The sequence below is a fragment of the Setaria italica genome, chromosome III, assembly GCF_000263155.2.
Source record: "Setaria italica strain Yugu1 chromosome III, Setaria_italica_v2.0, whole genome shotgun sequence".
NCBI lineage: Eukaryota > Viridiplantae > Streptophyta > Magnoliopsida > Poales > Poaceae > Setaria > Setaria italica.
The window spans coordinates 9277588-9300908 of NC_028452.1; the positions used below are offsets into that span (position 1 = coordinate 9277588).

The 23321-nt window shown below is 46.8% G+C and overlaps 3 protein-coding genes and 1 non-coding gene across 5 annotated transcripts; 1 reads left to right on the top strand and 3 right to left on the bottom strand.

Annotated features, from left to right (window-relative positions):
- Positions 1-291: 291 nt before the first annotated feature.
- LOC101782939 lies at positions 292-3211 on the bottom strand. Its single transcript, XR_002677012.1, has 4 exons — positions 2421-3211; positions 2127-2341; positions 1194-1328; positions 292-746 (listed from the first exon to the last, which is right to left on the bottom strand). It is a non-coding gene; the product is annotated as an uncharacterized LOC101782939 (transcript).
- A 114-nt stretch (positions 3212-3325) lies between these two features.
- LOC101765510 (auxilin-like protein 1) lies at positions 3326-11048 on the bottom strand. 2 transcript variants are annotated; one of them, XM_004961055.3, is made up of 8 exons: positions 10332-11048; positions 4990-8293; positions 4776-4851; positions 4581-4654; positions 4428-4493; positions 4262-4351; positions 4001-4177; positions 3326-3559 (listed from the first exon to the last, which is right to left on the bottom strand). In XM_004961055.3, the coding sequence occupies exons 1-8, from the start codon at positions 10766-10768 to the stop codon at positions 3524-3526; spliced, it is 4260 nt and encodes a 1419-aa protein (XP_004961112.1). In that variant the 5' UTR covers positions 10769-11048; the 3' UTR covers positions 3326-3523. The 2 variants fall into 2 exon arrangements, with proteins under 2 accessions (XP_004961112.1, XP_004961113.1); XM_004961056.3 differs by having other exon boundaries at positions 4581-4651; positions 10332-11046.
- Positions 11049-16248: 5200 nt separating this feature from the next.
- On the bottom strand, positions 16249-18665 carry LOC101766743 (anaphase-promoting complex subunit 10). Its single transcript, XM_004961057.3, has 6 exons — positions 18420-18665; positions 18262-18322; positions 18083-18175; positions 17545-17615; positions 16882-16986; positions 16249-16661 (listed from the first exon to the last, which is right to left on the bottom strand). Exons 1-6 carry the CDS (start codon positions 18623-18625, stop codon positions 16592-16594), a joined length of 606 nt encoding a protein of 201 aa, XP_004961114.1. The 5' UTR covers positions 18626-18665; the 3' UTR covers positions 16249-16591.
- A 2763-nt stretch (positions 18666-21428) lies between these two features.
- LOC101767156 (protein RADIALIS-like 4) lies at positions 21429-22838 on the top strand. Its single transcript, XM_004961058.2, has 2 exons — positions 21429-21727; positions 22412-22838. Exons 1-2 carry the CDS (start codon positions 21474-21476, stop codon positions 22437-22439), a joined length of 282 nt encoding a protein of 93 aa, XP_004961115.1. The 5' UTR covers positions 21429-21473; the 3' UTR covers positions 22440-22838.
- The last annotated feature ends 483 nt before the right edge of the window (positions 22839-23321 follow it).

A 23321-nucleotide genomic window follows, 5' to 3' on the forward strand; every position in this document is an offset into this window, starting at 1 on the left:
GAGACGGTTCGCCGCTTCAACGTATTCAAATTTCATGGGCGCACCTGTGTGCAACTGCAACACTCATACGTTGTTCCTGATCTAGAATCACCTATTCTGGTGAAAAGGATACTGGACTTACAAATCCTCCTGTGAGTGCTGCTGCATCCGTGGGGAAAATTTGAGCACTGGTTGAATGTTTGAATTTGGTCCCTAGCATTTAACTGGAACTCCAAAGGAATTAAGCGATGGATTCTCAATGACACCATCACAACACAAACTCTTATAATTTGTGTTGCTACAGAGACGAAGTAGACAGAAGGGAACTTCAACTGACAAACAAACAAACAAAGGTATCTAACTGATTGACAAAAGAGTCTCCGACCATCACACCAGCACCCGGGAATCTCCGACCATCTCAAACACCCTGCGGCGCCTGCTGCTGAGCATGCGCGACCAAGCGACCCTCACTCGCAGCTCGCAGGAACCTTCCTCGCAGACCCTTTCGCCATCGCCGTGCCCTAGAGTGAGCTCAAACTCCAATGGCACAGCCGCAGCCTCGCCATCGCCATCCCGCTGAACACAAACAGCAAGCACAAGCTCCTCGTCCACAGGGACAGCGATCACGCAGCGAGATAACGGAACGGACCCGCCGTCTCCGACCGCCGCAACGGTGCCCGGGGCGTCACTGTCATGCAGGACGATGTGGTTCTCTTTCCACTAGTCCAAGCAGTCACTCTGCCGGTGAAGCTGCATGGCCTTGGCCCCTTGAGATTCAGAATGTTGACTGCAAGGGTAGCTTCCAAGGCGAATGGAACGGCCGTGTATCCAGCTAGTCAGCAGCCGGGTCACGATGGGTTGGTTGTTTGGTGGTCCAGTGTTCTACTCAGGCGGTGTTTGATTCCACGAACTAAAGTTACTATCACATTGAATGTTTAGATACTAATTTGGAATATTAAATATAGATTAATTACAAAACTAATTGCACAGGTGGAGGCTAATTCGTGAGACGAATCTATTAGGCCTAATTAATTCATGATTAGCCCATATTTACTATTAGCATCACATTATCAAATCATGGACTAATTAGGTTTAATAGATTCAGCTCACGAATTAGCCTCCATCTGTACAATTGGTTTTATAATTAGCTCATATTTAATCCTCCTAATTAGTATCTAAACATTCGATGTAATAGAGAGCCAGCTTAGTCATTGCAACCAAACACTCCCTACACCTTCGCTGAAATCCTTGTCGCCGTCGTCGCTCCTGATCTTCAGATTGACCTCGAAAAACGTGTGGGATGTTGCAGCGAGTCCTTGGCACGGGCCTGTCAAAGTCAACGCATCATCCTGTGCAAGAGGTATAAGGAAAAAGAACGTCATGATATGCGTCATCTAAACTTGGTTGAACTGAACAAGGAAATAGGGGGTGTTGGGATACAATGTACTAAACTTTAGAGGGTCACATCGGATGTTCGGACGCTAATTAGGAGGACTAAACTTGAGCTAATTATAAAACTAACTGCATAACCCCATACTAATTCGCGAGACGAATCTATTAAGCCTAATTAATCCATCATTAGCAAATGGTTACTGTAGCAATGAAATCATGGACTAATTAGGCTTAATAGATTTGTCTCGCGAATTAGACTCCATCTGTGCAATTAGTTTTGTAATTAGATTATATTTAATACTTCTAATTAGTATTTAAACATCCACATGTTCTAAAGTTCAGGACGCCGGATCCAACCAGCCCTAAATACAATAAGTGCCAAGATTATGCACATCCAGCAAAATATTAAATCTGCTGCTGCTGGAGTGAATCTACGGATGATCTCTAGCAACAGCCAAATAACTAAAGATGCGTTATGAGTAAATTCTTTTATTGCCGGTATGAAAACGTGCCAACATTAAGACGCTTCATGATTCAAGAACGTTATTCTACACTGGACGCACACAAAAAGCAACCAAAATTCACAGTAATGAAGATGCGCAATATTCAGGTTATTAGGAAGGTACATGTTGATGAAATAGTGATTTAGACATCATTTTTATAGTATAAGTTGGCAAGATAAAACGATATTTGGATTCGCAGTAAACAATAATCTAGCAAACAGGATTCACAGAGACAAGGGGATGAATACAGACCGGTGATGTAACGACTTGAGGATCCTCCCTGTCCCGCCTGAAAAGATAGACGCACTTGTAGTCAACCTGATCCCTCGCGAGCACGGTGCCGAACACGCTGATCGGGTAGCCCACAGATTCAGCTACCTTCAAGGAAACCACGTTGATGGAATCCTCCAATGACATCCAGTCAGATAGATCGAGGGTGCAAAGCGGTTGACCAAGGCCAGCCATAGCTGCAAATAATCAAAGTTGAACAACACAAATTTAGAGCAAAAGAAGAACAGTGAAATGGTTGTGAATATGCACACTCACATTCTTTCTCAAAGTCGAACAAGGCAATGTTGAACTGGCACAAGCGGGTAGGGACGGGGTAGCCCAACTTGGGGTCGTGCTCGGTGAACTGCCGGCAGAGGACCAGGTGGAGAGCTTCCACCGCCTTGTCCTCCTCCGTCGGCTCCGGTTCCGGCACCCACTCCACCTCCCACCGGGCTAGCTCAAGAGCCAGCTCCGTCCCCACGGACGAGCCGCCATCGTGGACCTCTTCCTCTGACGACGACGCCGTCGTCGTCATCGTCATCCTCTGCTGACGACGAGCCACCGTCGTCGTCCTCTTCTACCGAGGATGAATCGCATAACGAGGAGCCACCGTCGTCGCCATCCTTTGCGGACGACGAGCTGTGTAATAAGTCAGCATCCTCGCCATCGCCGCAGGAACTAGCGTGCTCCGGGATCGGACTGGCAGGCGTAGCGCACCTCTCGTTCCCGTCCTCCATGTCGCTACCGCCACCGAGGGCTGGAGCGAGAAGGGGATGAGGAGGTCGGGTTCAGGTGGGTGGGAGCTCGAGCCGAGGACCCACGCTGGCGTCAACTTGCGCCGCCGATCCCGAACCGCAGCGCCGTAGCCCGGCCGGCGCAAATATCGTTCACCAGGCGGCGAGGCCTCAGGCCGGCCAGCGCAAGAGCCGACTTGGGCACACCGAACCCGAACAAATCCAGGTCTCCTTGCCAAAGTTTGCCTAAACAAGTCCTATTTGAATTCAGTAAGGCTCATCGAATTAGGCAAGGATTCGTACTACAACCAAACTTCGACGTATTTTCCGGGGCTAGTATCGTATATTCGTATCCTACGTTTCACGGTCTGGTGATGGCATTCGGCACTGGCTTAACGCCGTCCGGCGTCTGGCCACTTAGAACTTCCGGTCAGCCGGTGCAGGAACTGGAAGCAATGAAGCTCTTCTACTGAACCGATTTTAGTTAACAGGTAATAGCCTGCGGCATTGGCGCTGTTTCTGACATGGATATCTAGAGCTAGAACTGCATATTTACATCAATATTGAATGAAGAAACTAACCATATAGCTATATAAATACTAATGAATCTCCTGCCTCAAAAGAAACCGCTGCTTAGCTTTCATCCTAGCGCTCCTCCGAAGTGAACTTGTTCCAAGCATCCTGCAAAACAGCAGCAGCCAGTGAGCATCTGTTCTTTTTTCACCTTGAATTATCACCAACGTAGGACAAACACGAGTGCAAAAATGGTAAAACTGCACGTCCAGAAATGAAGTTCATGCAGCAACGTTTCACAGCTAAAAGCTTGTTTGCAAGCAATGCAAAGTTTCAGAAGACCCAGAGTTCCAATAAAGCAAAAGGCGCAGCATGAGGTGTATGATAAATCGAAGGCATAACGGGCACACCAGCATATGCTTTAGGGACAATGGGAACCATGCATGTAAAAGTTCCGTACATTACCACAATCGATAGCATATTCTGAATCATATGTAACTAGAATGTTCCCAGGAAGGCTTTCAAAAAAAAAAAAGAATGTTCCCAGGAAAGTGTTTTCAGAAGTGGAAAGGACTGCTATAATTTAGTCCCAAATGAACAAGCACATACCTTAAGAAGATCAAAAACCTTCTCACAGATGTATTTCTGTCTGATTGTAGCACCCCTTTGTTGTAATTTATCTGGATGGACACAGAGGGTTGCCTTCCTGTAAGCTTTCTTCACAGCAACAGCTGTAATGAGATCTGTAAGTGGCACCGGTTGCCAGCCACTATCAGCACCAAGAATCTGCCAGGGAAAACAAAGCAAAAATGATAACCTTTACATGTTCTACATGAAGGATTGAAAAGATGTATGAAATTAACCGCTTACATATTGCAATGTGGACAGCAAGGCCCTCAGATTTCCCTCCTTTCCATTTGACCATCTCTTGATCTCAGGATCCAGGAACTCAGACAACCTCTGAAATACATAAACACCGATACTGTGAATAAATGCAGATACAGTGAGAAGTTTCCCTTTGTGTGTATAGTCTTACATGTTTCTCTGCTTGCTCCCTTTGAGCTAGCACATCCCGCATGTTCTTCTCAGCAAGTGCCTTTGTCTGAAAATAGGTAATATGCATAGTCACCAAACTACTGGCAAATAAGGCAAAAACTGAAATAAAACCAGAAAGAAATATCAGGCGTACCACACGTTCAGCTGTGCGTTGATGCCTCTCTAATCTTGCTTTATGTCTTAAAGCTGACTCAACCTCAACCACTGCTGCCAACAAATATCAAAGAGCAGAAATTAAGACGAGTAACAAACATTTTTAAAAAAAATGCATGCAAAGCTTCCTTGAAACACATGATTTATAATAAAGTATCATGAACATATTAAGTACCTCTGTTGACAGAATCTGGGTTTCTGCTGAAATTACTGGAAGCCGCCCTCTGATACTGTGACTCCTGTCGAATATCCTGCATCCAGAATCAGGATTTATATCTAGTCAGCAGTTCTCTAAAAAAGAGAAAGAAAAAGAAAACAATGTTGCATAGTATCGTCTGAATTTCTTAAACTCCGTCACACAATGTACCATACTAACAGAAAGCACCTACCCGATTGGACTTAAAACCCTCCTTGAAAGAGGATCTGTACCGTTCCCTCCGTTCTCTTGCTTCTGCAAGAGCCTTCTCAGCCTTTGCCTTTTCGATTGCCCGCTCCCGAGCTTCTGCAGTTGCTCGCTCAACTGCCGCACGTTCTGCTTTTATCCTAGCTTCTCTAGCAGCCCTTTCAGCAGCTGCTTCAGCACTTGCTCTCTCTTCTTTCTCTCTGGCCTCTGCAGATGCCCGTTGTCGTGCAGCAGTAATTCTTTCCAAAGCCATTTTTTCTGCCATTTCGCGAGCTTCAGCAAATGCTCTCTCGTGCGCTTCTCTTGTCGCTCTTTCAACAGCAAGTCTATCTTTTTTTCGTTCCCTCTCCCTTTCCTCCTCTTCCAATTTCCGTCTTTCCTTCTCTTCAGCAAGTTCTCTTTCTTTCTGCAATCTCCTTTCACTTTCTTTTGCTTCTTGTGTTTTTCGAGAAGACCAATTGTCCTTTTCAAATGCACTATCTGCTCTTGTTATATTTTCCCTCTCTTTGGCTCTCTGAACTCCAAGTGAGTCTTTTTTCCATGTCTCAGCAGAAGCTGGTGAGGCATGCGTCGTCTCCAAGGGAGATGGCCCATGCTCTGCCTTTGATATCCTTGCTGCAGTGTCTTTTTCTTCCATTTTGCTAGCCCTGCTCTTCTCTTCACATGTAGACCTTTCTGTTGGTAATTCTCTTTCTCCACTGTTCGAAATCTCTCCAGTTTCTCCAAGACTAGGAACAGTACAAGATGTCTGAGATGTAGCAGAGTCATCTTTTTGCATCGAGTGCTGCATGCGAGTATACATTTCTGAAGAGGGAGCCTGTTCATCCTTCGAATTAATAGTTGTTCTGGTGGCACTGTCACTTGCAGCTTTGATGGCAACTTCATCTCCTGAAAAGGATTCAGATCCAACTTCATCACAAGTTGTATCGCACTTTGCATCCACATCACTTTGTCCTCTGTTGGTACTTTCAGGTGACTTCTGGTCCTCCCGGTTACAAGGATCAGATCCTTCTTCACTACCTGTCTTGTCAGTATTTTCTAATGGGGTTTCGTCTGCTTCTTTATCATTAACATCAGAGACGAGTCCATCCATTCCTTCTTCCACATTCTCTGCTTCACCATGACCCATTGATCCATGCATTTCTTGATCCAGTTCTCTTTTAATCAAATTGCTAGCTACCTCAAATACATTCAGCATGTTTGATTCTTCTCGGTCTGCCAAATTATCATTTTGTAAAATAATATCATTCTCATCTTCAGGACACTCAGCATCCAGATCCACAACTGTTTCTTCAGGGTGTGTATATGGACTAACCTTCTCCTCAATTTCGACTTTGTCTACTTCCTCAAAGAGCACTTCATTTATCTTAGCACCTTTATTATGCAAGAGTGATCCATCAATAAAACTGAATTTTTCTCTTCCATAAGTTTCAGCTTCCTGCTCAATTTTACTCGGTCTTGGTCTCGGGAAAGTATCACATACATCAGATTCTTTAAGTTCTTCTAAAATCAATGATTTGATGTTGCTTCCCTGGGAAACTGCAGCATTAGGCACATCTGAGGGTTCCTGTAATTTTTCATTACTTCCAGAAGTGCATTGCATCCCACCATTGCATGGTACTTCTAGTACCAGTTTACTGTTTGTGTCCTGTGATGTTCCTGCTACTGGACTTACCTTTGGAATACTATTACCAAGGTCTCTAAAATCGCTGGCATTTCCTGATGAGCAAGGCTCTGGTAATGAACCCCGCATATCCTTGATGACATCCAGCTTTGTGGAGGCATCACTTGTAGAAGGAAGCTCCAGACACTCATCAGTATCATGGCTTTCCTTAGCAACTTCCGGTGTTACAAGTCCCTCACTAATTGAATTATTAGTTTCTTGGTGTGCCATATTTTCCATAGAAGCTTCTAAAATCACGGATGCCCTATCTTTGTCCACTGGAACCGTCTTGCCCTCTCGCAGATCTACATGCTTCACCCCCAGATTCCTGCCATCATTAACCTCCCAAAGTTTTTCATACCTTGCCAAGTCAGAATCCGCTGCACTGAGTTCAGTGTCACTGTGATCATTGATGACACTAGTAATGGGATTCATTTGCTCACATTTATCATCCTCCCTTCTGGCTTCATCAGTTTTGCATTTCTGATCATCTCCAGTTAGCTCAAAAAAGTCATTACCGGACTTCCACTTGCCTAATTTCTCTAGTTTACTGGAAGTTTGACAGGACTCAGTGGAGCGTTGCATCATCTTCTGAGGCTTCTCCAGTGGAAATACCTTTTTTCCATTGTCATCAAAATGATAAAATCTATCCACACTTAGTTTTTTATGCTTGTCAGACAAAGAATCGTCATGGTTCTTTTCTTCTTCCGATGACTTTTTCACTGATAGTATTTGTTCGGAAGTATCTACCTCTACGGATACTGGAGCCTTGATTTCTGTAGACCTTGTGCTTCTATGGTGACTTGGCTTCTTCCGCAATTTAAAACTGTCACCTTTTATCTCTAACAATTCTTTTGCAGCCTTTAACCTAGCTTCAGCAAAATCCATTGCCTCCTTCATAGCTGCTGAAGCAGAAGTGGGATTGGCACCAGCTTTCTTGTCAGCATGAGGCATGTTGCTACTTGAACTGTTATGTGCAGCAGCAGTTGGAGTGTGACTGTGATTTACAAGATTGATGCCCCCTTTAGCTGCACTTTCTCTCTTGTTTATCAGTTTAGGTTCCTGCCTCAACAGTGGCTGTACTTTGACTGACTGTGCCTGTGCATCAGTGTCAGATCCCCGAAGAAATGCATAATCGGGTGTCACAGTACTGCGTGTTGAATGACTATCAGAGGTCTTGTGGTTTTCATTTGCAGAAACATTTCCAGAAATAGGTGTCCACGATGCACTTGGCTGCTTCTGATCAACTATAAAATCACTCTCAGGACTCCTCACACTCGCACTAACAGAGCTTGGGTTCTTGTCACTATCGTCATTGGCCATTGTGCCATTGTCAATTCTTGAAACATGATTTGTTGCTGGACCATGCGACAAATTGCGTGAATCAATCACAAAGTCCATCGAAGGTTCAACTGTGCAGGTCGGCATCTCAATCAGATCATCAGGTCTCCTCTCAGTAGTCTTGTTATATGACATAACAAACTGCTGACTTTCTGTCTCTGGAGAGAAGGATATTGGAGAAAACTTATGGTCTTTGAAATGATGATGATGATCCAGAATTTGGTAATGTTGAGGAAGTGCAGGAGGCTCATCCTCCAGCTGGCTGAAATCCTTTTTTATCGATGATCTGTTAAATACAAAAATATTGACGGTAAATCATGTGATGGATATGAAGTGCACACTCACTTTAACCACCAGAGCAGATTCCAAGGGAATAAACATGAATAGACTAAAACAATCATGGTACACTAGACGTGGTGCTGTACAGAATGCAGATACAGATGGTAAACTCAAATCTTGATTTCATTGGTCACATTTGGATATGTAGTTTTTGATGGGACGCACCTCATGAGACAATTAATGCATAGATTTGATTGTAATTACTGGCGGTAGGTATTCCAAATATTGACGTCACTAACTAGATTTATCAGCATCCTGACAAAATTGGTGCAGCAGCACATAGACACCAACTTCAATCAGAACATAGTAGCATGAAGTCTCACTTGCAAAGATCACAATACGACAAGATATCCATACGTTACAAATTACTACAATCTCACTGCATAGCGCCACGGGTCACCTAAATTAGCTAAGGGCATGGCTTCCCTTTCCACCCAAATGCCACCATCCTCGCTGTTTCCTATTATCATATGACATCCTGCCGAACAAGATGAGAGCTTAGATGTAGCCCCACCACAGGTTCTTCCCCAAAACAGAAGTAATCCTAAGTCAATCCCCCTGCCCTCCAAGTAACACCTCTGTTCATTACTGACAAGACATCTACAGTGTCTGAACAAGATGCAAAGGAAATCATCCCCCACCCCCAGCCCCCACCCCAGGGTGGGTTTCATTTATCCTGCAAGACTGCAATGACCCTGGCCAGCTGGACTCACCAACTTACCGGATATAGTTTGTTGGTCAGCAACATCATGGCTCACCTGCGTGTCCATTCTCTTGGCAGTAAGACACATCAACTGGACATGCTAAAGCGCGGTGCGAACACCTCTTGCACTGACCTGGTTGGTTTGCTACACTACAACATCCTCTTTAACTACATTGCTCAGTTCCACATGTTCCAATTCTGGTGTGACAGTGGCTCCTTCCTCAGGAGGAAGCAGGGATTTCAAGTTGGTTGCTGCTAACAACCACTGGCAGATCTTTCACAAAACATTGGAGAGGAACACCAACTCCATTTGTGCTATTAGGTGTGGTAGGGCCCAGCCCATGGTTAAAAAAATCTTTGCCAATGGTTACATGCAATCTATCAGGGAAGACCTATTACAACAAAATGAAACAGGGAAACTGCGCACGAGCTAAAAACACAAACCAAGGTATGTCCATTTCTGTATAATACCATCTGACTAACCATAGAAGAGCAAACAACATTGTATATGGATATATGTGCATCCACCGCCAAAGTAAAGCTTACACTTAATTTTAAGAAGCATTTAACAATATTTATCTGTACCAAGTTTGCTCCACAAAATTCCTTCCGATCATATGAATTCGCCCACAGCAACAGCACAACATTTCTCACCAATTCATCCTACCCATGTTGTAAGTTAAATTTTTTCAACCCATGCAAAGAAATTGGACGGCTAACTTGCATACTGTATGTAACCACATGAAATAAAAAATAAAAGCTCGCAAACAGCGCATCCTTAACAGAGACCCCAAATACCATAGGAGCACCACAAAAGTGCAAATGACAACACCTGATGGCACTATTTCACGCAAACTCGAATAATGGGCAGAAAAGGCGCTACTTTCCCTCAAAGAAGGCACCTTTACGAATCAAAAATTCCAAAATCATACAGAAATGCTTAAATTCTGAACACACAGGTTCTGCAACCTTAACACCCTGGACAGCGAGCAAAGGCTAAGAGTGCGGCTTAAAAAGGAGGATTGGAAGAGCCGCCTTTACGAGAAGGGAAGATGCAAGGCGGTACAAGCCCAGAAGTCCTTCCCCCATCTACCACCAGACTACGACGTGACACAGTCGCATTCCAAATTGAGAAAGCAAATCGTAAATCACACTCATCCCCGCCTCTCAAATCCATGTCCCCAAACGAAAACCATCAAGACGGGAGCAAACGCCACTGTTCACCTATACCCGGAAAAACAAGGTTACAGGTGCAGGGGAGGAGGGAGGCAAATGTACGAACCTGGAGCTCCCGCTGGACGGCGACGCGATCTCCGGCTCCTTCTCCTCCGGCTCGGCGCCCGGCCCACCGAAGAGGTCCTCATACGGCAGCGCGAAGTCGGCGAAGTCGAAGCGGCCGAAGATCTCCCCGTAGTCCCCCTTCCCGCGGCAGGCGAAGAAGCCGCCGTCGCCCCCGACGGCGGCCGCGGAGGGCGGCAGGTCAAGGTACGGGATGGAGCAGGTGGCCGCGACGCCCCCGAATACCTCGGCGTAGTCCAGCGGCGCGGCCCCGAACGGCGCGGCGAAGCGCGGCGGGCCCCCAAACACGTCCCCGTACGCCGCCCGCGTGGCGGCCGCCGCCGCCGCTCCTCCTCCTACCCCGCCGGCACCACCGCCGCCACCGGCCGCCGCAGCAGCCGCCTTCCGGTGGTGCCTCCGCTCCCTCCGCGCCGCGTCCATGGCCGCCGCTGCCGCTGCCGCAGCCGCCACACGCGCGCGCTAGGGTTTCACCACCCCCTCCCCTCCACCTTCTCGGCGGGGGTTTGGGTTTGGGGGAAGAAGGAAGAGGAAGGGAAGGACAGGAGCAGAGGTCGGGGAGTGGGAGGCGAGCGAGCGCGGGGGAGCAGAGCAGGCAGGCGGGCAGGCCTTTACTCGGGACTCGCGGTGTTTGGGACGGTGCTTTCCATAAAAAAAAACTGCTGCTGCGAGTCTGGGGGGCGCCGTGGGGCCGGGACCGCGGCCGTGTTGGCTTGGCTGTAGCGTTGCGGCCGGAGAAAGAAAAAAGGCAGCGGGGGGAGGCGGGGAAATGTGTGCGCGTCTCGCTGGAGTGGAATGGATGGGGAAGACGGGCGGGGCGGAACCGCGTCGGCGCTTGTCGCTTCCTGCCTGCTGCCAGCTGCGGCTGCGGCTGCGGCGGGCGCCCGGGCGTTGGGTTGTGGCCGTGTTGGGGGAGTCGGCCAGTCGGGGGCGAAGGAGACGGCTGCTTTTCACCGTGCCGACCGAGTGAACCGCGGCGGGGTTTTGGTTTGCGGTGGTGGGATCAACCAACATCTTTATTGGCATGCTTCTACGCTTAGATTTTGGGCAGGAGTAATCATTCTTGCCTCTACTGCATCGTATATTAATAGTGTTTACTGCAAGGGATAATGGGTCTGTTCGCTTCAGCTTATTCAGCCGGCTTATCAGCCACCAAACAGTGTTTTTCTCTCACAACAAATCCACCGTTTCAGCTTTTCAGCCGGCTTATAAGCTGAAGCGAACAGACCGAATATGAAATGTTATGCATAACTATATCTAGCATTCTATTCTAATTGTAGCCATACGTGCATGTCGATACGTCGTATACCTGTATGTCCCATGCAAGTTGCAGCCTCGACAGTTCGATTTGCGATGCAGGTTGTAACCACGTCCTGACAAACAGTTCGATTTGCGATGCAGGTTGTAACCACGTCCTGACAAAAATGTAAGTTATAACCACGTTACGATAAGATAGAAAATGCATTTCGAAACCCGTTAAGTGGTCTGATGGCTTTATCTGTTTTGCATAATTATATTTTTTGTTTTTCTTGCAATTTTTCCTTAGACTTTGCAACGCTTTAAAATTAGCTCTCCTCTTATTTGATGTTTGACTCATCAGGGGGAACAAAGTTTAGAACGACATACCATAAACATAAAGTAGATCAAGCAGGCCTATGGGATAGATCATGCTCCCTCCAAAGGATTGCCCACTGTCGTCGGGTTAGCCGGGTACGGTTAGCAGAGGCCTGCAACCGGTCAACCACGGTCCTTGCATGCACCGCGTTATGCCCGCCCCGGAGAGCAGGACATGACATGCTGGTGGTTTATTTCACACTGTGCGGTGAGACCTGCCTACCCCATCCGCCGAACGTTACGCCTATACGCCTACGCCTACGATTGCTGGGATCAACCGGATCAAAGTCTACATACACGTCGCCAGCACGGCGCTGCCGTCAGGGTCAACTGGATGGACCCTGTACACACATGGAATGCCTCAGCCACGGCCAGATCATGCCGCTTGACGGGGACAATGCGCCCGCCCCCCCCCCCCCCCCCCCCCCCCCCGCCTTTTGCACTCTCCCCTCGCCCTGCCCCGGCTCCAGCTCCAGTTCATGGCGAGGCCCATCCCAAATCGTAGTACTCTGTACTCCTCAGTCCTCACCAGCAAGCCCTGTTGGGGGTGTGGTGAGATCTCCGCGAAAACGATGTGCCTGGCAGAGAAAGCGAGGGAGGGAGTGGACACCGGACTGGGTCGTCTGTTGGGGAGGGTCTCGGTCGAGGGAATTAAACCCCGGAGAACAACCGCTCCTGAGCCATCCAACGAACTGATCTCCCCGGGACAGCCCGGGATGGCGTGCTCGTCCGCCTTTTTGCGTCTCACGTGTCGAAAGCAACGGGTTTCGTCTGCCTCCTGCAGCCGCCCAACGCAGCCCCTCTCTTCTTTCCCTGAGATGTCCGATTCACGGTGACTCGGTGTTGTAAACGTCGTAGTACTCGGGATGGGCGCGATTACTTGCACGCTAAACCTTGCCGCGGCAGACTGACAGCGAGAGAAAGAAACGGCCATGGCGATCGATCGAGCGTGCGATGCGAGAGACAAGGTTCCACGCGTGCCAGGTCAAGCGTGTGTAACCGACCGCCCGTTCTCTGCAACAAAACTTAAAGCAAAGGGGGCAAGCACACGGCCGGTTCAGGCCTTGCCGCCCGGCCGGCCGGCCAGATCGCCGGTGGCGTGGCCGGGAGCAGCCCGGGCAGGCGGCAATCAGGCAATGCATGCTGCATCTGGCAGCCGTATGTGGCCTGACGAGCACGAGCCATCAGTGCTCCTGATCTCTACTTGCCCGAACTGAAATCATCCATCGGTGCCCCTGAGCTCCATGATGGGCCCCTTTTGCATGGCAATGGATTATGCCCGAACACGGCCAGTGGGCGGTCTCATTGGGGGCGTCCTCCGCTCCCTCGGCACGAAATCATTGCGCCTCTTTCCGTTGTCCCTTCCACATCATGCCCCCAACGCTAGCCCTAGACTGTTCCTCCAAGAGACCGAGACCAAGACCAAGATAACAAAAGCTAGCGGCTTCTCTTCATGGCAAACGACAGGACTGTCTCTACTCTCTAGCCACTCCTAATAAGAGGAGTTTATTGCAGTCCAATCCAATCTGACACTTTAATTTCTTTCAAACAGTCGCCGTCACGTCAGTGTTCATGCATGGCCCCCGTGACGTTGACCTCGCCAGGCTCATCAGCTGCTTGCCTGGTCTGCCCTGGCAGCGCTATTTCTTTAGCATTCCCATGGCCCGTGGCTTGTGTCACTTGCGTCGTTGTCGCTGCTCTGGTGTGGTGTGGTTGCCAATTTGGGGCATCTGGGATCATTGGAATATCTGCCCAGCTGTGAATGCCAAGCCTCTCAGAGACTCAGATAGTGTTTTGTTATGTAGCTGTTGTGGTATGGTTGTTGGGTCAATATTTTACACGGGTCCAGACTTGCAAAAAAAAAACAAGTGATTTACCGGGAATTTGGCCCGAGTCGTGGTTGGTTAGACCCCCTAAACAATTGGAGTGTCTTTGCTCTTGTTTTTGGGTTGGTTTGGACGTGCCTACGTGGGGGCAGTTCAGTCCAATTGTTGGCGCGATGGGTCTGTTGGACCGACCTATTCTCCTCTCCAGGTAACAGACAGATGGAACGGAGCCAGGCAGATGTTCTTGGCTCTTTGGCATTTCTCTGTGTGGGACTGTGGGGCTACGAGCTTGCAACCATTGCCTTGTCTCTACTAAACTACTGGTACCATGTATGCAGATGCAGTGGGCTTATGTCACTGTATCATGAAGATCTAGCGTCATCGCGTCTGCTTGTCTCCATACATGTGTGCGTGAACAAAAAATTCCGCATATCTGTGTGATCCCAGCTGCTTCAATCAGGTCGGTTCTTCACTCACTGACAAGGAATGACATGACTAAATGCATTTTCTTTTCTCATTAGAAATTTGTAAATGCTATTCAATTCAAAGCGACTTCGGAGATTTGCGAACAAAAGAAAAGCAAAACATTAACAAATTAACCACTTGAACGTACCTGTATTTTTCCCCTTTTTGCCTGGCCAAATCAGAAGACAGCTTGAGCTGATAAAGAAAAGCCGTATGCATGCACAATGGGAAATCTCCGGCGCCTGCTGTCAGTTCCCGTGTAAAAAGACGCTGATTTGATCGAAAGCTTAAGATTCCTGACGCGCATCGAGCCCTTGACGAATAAACTAAAAGAAAATCCCGCCGCTTTGCTTAGAGGGATCTATGCCTTAGATACAAAGAATGCGGAAAGAAAGGGAGAATTAGGAGGACGTAAAAGGGATCGATTCATTCATCTGATCACGAATCTGGGTGAGATCGATATATGGATTCATATGCTTCCTGCTTCCTTTGCTCTTTGGAACTAATGCACCATGCTTTGCTTGCTGCGATTCTAAAACTTTGGAGTTCTTATTAATTGTTCAGCTCACTTTTGGATCGCCCAGCTAATGTTCTTTACACGACAAGACCTCAATTCTGGGCTTTCGCTTTTTCCAGCACAACGTTACATAGTTTCAAAAAACAATCATTTTTTTAAAAAAGGTCAATAATATGGTTTATTTAAGATTAAGTTACATCATGATAGTGTACTAGCTAGTAGGGCATGCTTTAGAACGCCACAGGGTTATCCAATGCAGGTTTAAGAAACTGCATGATCCTTGGTGCTGGGTCCCAGTAAAACAATTCTGCACGCTGTCAAGGAGCCAGGCACCAGCTCGTGTGATCATTGACGGCCCTACACGCCTGCAAGCAATATCCTAGGTGCACCTCCTCCTCCTCGTCCGGTCCCCTGCTGCTGTCATGTGGAGTGGAAGCATTTGTTTACGACTTGTTTAATCCCGCTAGTAAACTATGGTGACGTGGAAAGGAAGCAAGACATCCTGACCATGTCCCTGCACGTATTAATGCGCCTGCGGTACAATTATTTTTGTACAACGCTGGAGGATCCGGTGGATTATTAATTGGAACATGGGGCGGATTATAAGCTTCGTTGCAGGCACGCCCTGGCAACTGACAAAAAACCATCTGCTTATATGTATATATAGAAATATATTATCTGTCTACGCACGAACTCAACCAAATCGCACATGCATATTCTCCTCTGTTCCTTTCTGCGTTCTTTATGTTTTCAAACATCTCCTAACCTTGTCCACTTCATCAGAAGCTCAAAATTCACACTGGCTGGTGATGGCTGGCGTGTCAGGCGAGTGATGTCCAAGGAGAAGGCAACAGGGAAGGGAAATTGACACCCTCCTCTGTCCTGCAGCAGCTGGTGGGAATGGAATTTGGAGAGCAGGGGCAGCAACAAGCAGATGCTTGCTGCTCATTTATGCCGGGCGGCTGGACAGGCGGGGTTCGGTTGGTTGGTGTGTGGTGGAGGAAGGATCGACGCCCATCGTCAGGACCATTTCTTTCTTCCGATTCCGATTCCCTCTCCTCCGCCACAAATGCCATTTTCAGCGCACAGCTGTTGCCTTGTCCCTCCCCGGTCGCAATGCGATGCGCGGAAGGGGACGAGTCGGAGGCTCGGAGGACGACATACACGCGCTCTTAATTGCGATTACTGCTGAAGGCACGTGCCACGTGGACTCTAAATTTCTACTTTATCATTGATGAACATCTCACTCAACACTCATCAGTCGCGTGACAGAGTGTACGCCTTTTCTTTTTTGCGAGAGGAGCGTAGAACGGTGGAAGAACACCAAATGCCATTTCTTCTGCAGCTTCAGGACCAATTTTCCACTGTCTTAGGGTGCATTGCGTGGCCCAGCCAAGGGTTCGTGGGCTTCCAAAAGTGTCACAGCAGTCCTTCCGGGCTCAAGGCCCACGTAAATAAGAACCATATAGCTGCTTCTCAAATAACCACAATAAAATTTTCTTAAAAATCGTCATGAATAGTCTATATCAAATGAATCACAGGTGTCAGAAATTGTTAAAAATAAAGTGCAAGAGAGTTTCCAGGACGATGTTCTCCCGGAGCAGCTCCCATGCCCATGGAGGTGAATAACGTCACATTACATGGATAACAGATTGTTAACTCGTACGGAGTGTGAATTCTCCAGTCCAGGTATTCAGGGGCAACTCAGGCTTAGGCTTTGACAGGTGCTTTCAGTGTTGAAACCGTATAAGCAGTTAAGCACTCTCCAATCTTCAGCAGACAACTCCAGCATGGAGGACTACACACAATTAGGTTCGCTGATTGTCATCTAATGGTGGAGTATGTGATGAACTCCCTGGAAATGAAATGAAATGGTTGGAGGGGAACAGGATTCCTGAAAGCAAGAAAAACGTAAGGATGGAGAATTTTATAGTACAAATTTGATTTAGGCCATGTAACATACACAGTATGTGACATGGGTACAGATGTCAACTTCTATATGAACTCAGACTGTTACTTCGTAAGCACATAAAACTCAATCCAGTCAAATGTACCCGGGTATTACTAAAAATGAGGAGACAGGTAGGTGAGTGCTTGGATGGTATCCAACTTACGGTCTTGGCCCATAGATCTTGATCTGTCGGATATGAGTGTCCCGCCCGTTTAGGTGATTGGACAAAACCGCAATTTGCAGCATAAATGTATGAATGAATGTTTCTCTGCATACACAAGAAAGACAGACAGTAAGCAGTAAAGTAACTAAAATCAAGTAGTACAATGTTTAAACAGAGCATCACTTCCACTACTTTGAAATAGTTTCACCTCCTAATATATTAGGATGGTAAAATTCCTGTACCATTTCACTAAACTATCTTAAATTCTTTAGAGTATTGCTGGCTGGATTAATTGCCTACCAAAAACACAGATGTAGTTATCTGACTCAAATGAGTCAGTATCAGGTAAACCTGACAGGATATCCAGATCTTTTCAAAGTCAATAGACAGATTCAAGAAAAAAAAAAGCATTATCACCAAAATAACAAACCAAGGATGCCAGATTGAGTCTGCATATTTTAGTCCTCCGACATAAATAAAGAGATTATACTCATAATTATGGAGTATAACCTAAATAGATAAGCATGTGAGCACATGGTTGTAAGCTATATATTTGTACAACGTATTTACCGGATGAAAGTCATCCTAGAACTTATGTCAGACTCTTCCATTGCAGGATACAATTTTGGGAACTAGTATTCATCTTCAACTTAAAATGCATACCGTGGATCAGCCCCAGATAATGATATATGGACCCATCCAACTGGCTTTGCAAGCTCCACAGTTTTAATTTCCTGGAATCATGAGAAAAGATATCGCGAATTATTGATATTATGGCAATATTGTCAATCAGTATGCTCAACATCCTGAGGACCAGTACTTGCAATGCGGAAGCAACTTTCTCCTGAAATGCCAGGCCAGGTCATGTAACTGTACCTAACCCCTAAATAAGGCATGGAATACACAAACAATTAAGTTACAGTATTACCATCAGTTTCAGTTTTTCGACCAACATAAATAACAAGATAAAGTAAGAAAAATATAGTCTTTCACAGGCTTTTCTTTTATCCGAACACATAGGAGATCTGCGTATCATTGAAGTCTTTCACAGGCTTTTAAACTCAAGAATGTATGTTCACACACAGCTCTCTGCACATAAGTTGGACCAACCAACCAACATGTATAAAATTGCCTAAACTCTACAATACCTGACAAGCATCTGAGCATTGCTAAACGATTTTTCCTGGAGAAAAAAGAGTACCTTGAGGTTGTGGAAGCCATCCCCGGCCCTGATGGAGATCTTGCTTGGCGTGTAGCTCTCGTCGAGCTTGAAATCCACGTAGAGCACAACAAGCTGCCCGCGCAACACAAAACAAATCAATCCAGAACCCCGCGAATCAAACAAGCCAAAAGGAATAGCATCTCTACTGAAGCACGCACCTGCAGCTGCACCTTCTTCTGGAACTGAATGCTAACCAAGTGAGGCTGCGCGCCGTCCGACCTGACCAAGTCGCCAAATCCGAATCAGGCTTCTAATTTCGATTAGTCCCATGAAAGAGGTAAAAAAGGAAAACGAGTGGTGGGTGATTGCTACTCACTGCCAGTAGGTGTCGAGGTTGTCGTCGCGGAGGGCCGCAACGCCGTTGCCGGCCTTGCAGGAGCTGACGCTCCAAGCGGCCGTCTTCGCCATCTCCCGCATGTCCGCTTCCACAGTCAGCTCCGGGCTTCCCTTCAGCCGCCCCGCGGCCGGCGCTGCCGCCGCCGCCGGGGTCGCCGCGGCCTCCTCCTCGGCGTCGGATTCCATCGGCGCGGTGGGAGGGGAAATGTTGGGGAAGCTTTTGGACTTGTTGTGCGGGGAAGCAAAAAGGAAAAGGAAAAATTAACAAAAGCAGCCCGGCCCAACGCTCTCTGATTTTGATCTGGGCCGGGCCCATAATTTGAAAAGGTCGGAGTTTGTTTCCATATTTATTATGTTACAAAAACATTGGCTGTTTCTTTCGGTGAAGAAAAGCACCTGAATATCGTTTCAATTGGAGATTTTTTTAAAAAAAATATAAAATTGACATGAACGAACGTAAATTGGTAATTTTAGTCTCCCTCATTCTTTGTGCAGACGTAGACATTCCCACATCCCACCCACGCGGTCCCACTCATCATCAACGTGACGACATCCGGTTACTGATGACTACAAGTTGCTTAGAAGATTTAGATGCGCAATACTGGCACATCACACTATCACCTGGCTTCAAACCACAACACTGTTGGCCTCAATGAAATATGGCATCTTGGCCGACCTGAAATTCTGAAAACCATCTAAAACTTGCCTAACTTTCAGCATCTCATTTGCACACCACAGAAAAACGAGCGGTGCCGCCGCCCGAGACGTATCAGTATTCTACTATTCTTGCTACATGCAAAACTGTTCCAAGATAACTTGCTGCACCCAAACTCCACAGTACAGTTACAGTGTTCTTGGATAACCTCAATCTACAGTCTCCAGCTAAACACTAAACTTTCAATTCCTCCTTTCTGTCATTCATCGAGGTGCCAATTAGCAGAGAAGGCACGGAGGAGACGTTATTAATAGAAAATTGTACTATATTACGAGTGAAAAACAGGCACCAGACAGAGCGCGTGGAAGAATAGCTTTCCGGGAGATAATGTGCCCTGATATATAGATGCTGAGATCCCCCGGTTGTTTTCATCATCTGGTATCTTCAAAAGCCGGCGACGATATCTTATCGCCGGGGAGCTGAGACATCTCTCTCTGTAGCCTCCGATACGGGGAAATCCTACTTGGCAGGTAGATGCTTATCACCCCGCACAGCGGCAGCAGCCTCCCGCAAAGCCAGGCGCCCTGCACCGCGTGTGGCCAGCAGCGCCTCGCGTCTCGTCAAGATTGAAGATTCCCTGGAGCCAGAGGAAGAAGAATTTCTCAGCAGAACAAAGGAGCACCTTACACACACCTGCTGCAAGGATTAACGCAGAATTCTTTAATTTCTGCAGCTCGAATTTTCAGTCTGTGGAGGTCGAATTCATAATCTAATATGGCGATCGAGAGAAAGCTGCATGCGCTTTGTTTTCGTTCATGCATGGCCGGATTCTTCAGAAAGCCAACGCGCGGCTCTGAATGATCCATCCAGGGTCCAAGCAAAACAGTGTCGCGAGCAGAATCCGGCGCAATAATTGTGGAGTCTTTGACCAGCTTTACTGTTAAAAGTTCGTTCTCGATCACGATACGAGCCGCGGGAAGTGGATTCGATCCCGCAGCTTTTCGCGCAACAGTTGCGGCATCTAGCGCGGTTCCTTGGCCGACAGAGGAACAAACTGGCCACTGCAGGCTAGTAGTAAAGAGGAGGCCGGCTGCTGATATCGCTGTTGCCGTTACAGAAATGATAAGGATTCCACTTGCAGGAGGGGGGATCGGTGAATCTGCTGCGCGCGTAACTGCTTGGCGTCTTGGCTGGCATCTGTTCTTGACCGCAGTTGGCAGAATCTGGCACCCTGGGGAGTGGGGAGATCGGCCCCCAACTTGCGTGATAATTTGATTTGAGAGCGCGGCCACGCATCATTCCCTGTCATCAGTGGATCCACACATCGGGGGTCGGGGGAGCATCGTATTTGTTCCCAAGTGATTTTTAGAGTATCTTGCATGGTGCTAGGCTGCTAGCTCTTCAAATAGTCCACCACAAAACTGATTAGTGTATATAGTATTTATATTCTTTTCAAAGAAGAAACAAACAGTACCATTTCCTTTCTAGATAATATATATGAACAATGGAGTTCCAAGATAATCTATAAACATATATGTATTTCAATGAAGACATAGGTTGATAATTAACTAGAGATTAGGATTCCTTTTTCATCATAGCAAATGGTCGGTACGGAGAAGGCCTGACGACTTGCATAAACTTACCTAGAAAGCAAAAAAAAAAAAACTTTAGAGATTTGCTAAGATGACATATCAACTACAACATAAATTTATTTGCAGTAGACAAACTGAGTACAAAGGTCAATTTCAAGCTTGATATACATATCAAATTCCCGTCGATCATCAATGTATGAAGAATGTACCATATTCACAATATAGATATATGCTACTAGATTCATCATGAAAAGCACATTACTCATAATTTTTAATTATTTTTTTTCTAAATATCATATTTTATGAAAATTATTAGTAGTCAAAGTGTCATCTTGAAGACCGTGGAAATGTTGTAGTGCATGTCTTATAGTTTGAATCGGTAGGGTCGTAGGGACTACTCGCGTTGATATGGCATAGTATGGTAGCTTTGTTAGGAACCTGCAGAAAGGTAATGAGTTTATACATTTCAGTATAGGAAGAAAAATAGTTGATCATGGTTTACGAGACAAACTAGATCTGAAAACCTTACGTGCAGCGCCCCCAAGCAAAGGCAGAGCACGCACCGACGCACGTACGTCATGTAGGTATCAGCAGCTCCGGTATCTTGTTCCGACCGTACGTGCAGCGCGGAGCGTGCATGAGCTCACCGCTGCCAGTGGCCATCACCCACCCTCGTGCATGCACGCGCGCTCTATAAATACGCTCCTCCCGGCCACCCAGCTTCTCTCAGGAACCATTCCTGCTCGCCATCGGGTACTCAACTCGATCTCGATCAGAACGAGACGCAATGGCTTCCGGCGGGTGGACGCAGCGGCAGAACAAGCAGTTCGAGTGCGCTCTGGCCGTGTACGACAGGGAGACCCCGGACCGGTGGCACAAGATCGCCCGCTACATGGGCGGCGCCAAGTCCGCCGACGAGGTGCGCCGCCACTTCGAGCACCTCGTCGCCGACGTCGCCCAGATCGAGGCCGGCCGCGTCCCCTTCCCCCGCTACGACGCCGGCGCCGGCGCCGGCCTCGACGCCGCCGCCGCTGCCAGCAGGTAATCTCAACGGTTCCAGGGTGATGATGTACCACACATGATGCAGCATGCATGCACGCACGAACACATGTCGTGCTGGTATTATAAACTCGGTCTCCTGCAGTCGTAGTGTGGCTCTGCGCTGCCGGTGGCCATGCGAGATGGTCACATACTCACATGAGATCTAATCCTGATGCATGCATGGCTCTCATGGGGCAGCGATAACCTTTATTATTGGCAAGATATATAGATGTATATATCCATGGCCGTTGAAACAAACAAAAAACAGCGCGTGCGTACAGATAGATATATGAACGTTCCATAAGCTAGCGTGCGAGCATTGGGTTGCCGACATCGCTGCTATCTGACACATACGAAGAGCTAAGGGCTCTCTTGCGAATCCAGAAAGAACTCTACCAAACAATTTTCTAAAGAGAAGTGATTCTCTTAAGTGAACTAAAAAATTAATTAGGAGTTGAAAAAAGTAGCTTCTACTGATTCTGTGAAGTAATTCTCCATCCTGATTTTAAGAATTTATGCTAAAGAATCAAATAGAATCACTTTCAACCATATAATCACCTCTCTCAAAGAATCAGCTCCTAAAAAGAATTGGAATCAGATGAAGTTCTACCAAACAGACCCTAAGTTGACACATGTACTCACATGCGCGCACGCGTCTCTTACGTGGTTTTTTATTGGATGTAGGTCGTCCAAGTATCTCAAGTTCCAGTGATCAAGACAAATGACGGCGCCAGAGACGACCACGTCGCCGAGTCCCCGATGGTGTCAAAGATGACGCATGAATTATTAATATAATGTGAGATCAATTGGCTCCAAATATGGATGACCTAGGGGGTGGGAGGAGGCCAAGAAGACTAATCTTTCACCCTCAACATGTTGTAAATTAGCTAATTAGAACAGTGTTGATCGATGATGCTGCTAAAATGTCCACGTATTATATGCACGTTCTTTCGAAAAAAAAGTATTGTGTATATCACAAAGCAATTAGAAATATTCCGCAGCTTCTCCCATCAGTCATAAGATACGTCCAAAGTGACCCTTGGAGCACATTATTTTGTAAGAATACATTTGTCAAATACAATAAATTTATGAAAATTGTGAAAGCATGTATTCTACAAGAAATGTCCATGTTTGTGCATATTCAAAAATAAATATCTAATTGCAGACGCCCGGAAAGTTCAAAAGTTTGACTGAAATCTTTTTCAAAATATCTTCCCAGATAGTAATTCTAGAGAAACTCCAGGGTAATTTCAGTCGAGAGCTATGTCAAACGCTAGTTTGCAAGCTAAGGAGTGATCCCCTGGAGAGATTTTATAAAATAAACTAAAACGCTAGGAGTTGCAAAAATAACTACCCTTTCCGATTCACTTCCTCCTTGGAGTTTATCCCTATAGAGAACAACGTACTCTCAACCAAATAATCTCTACTCCTTATAGAATTAATTTCATAGGAGCTCTACCAAGCAGTCCTTGTAGTGTGTATCATCAACTTCATGCTCTTGAGAGGCAACACTGAACCTTTTGCTATCACACGGTAGTTAGTGCATAGTAGCTAAGGAGTTCAAATGCAGTATACCCCAGTAGCTAATGGGCAC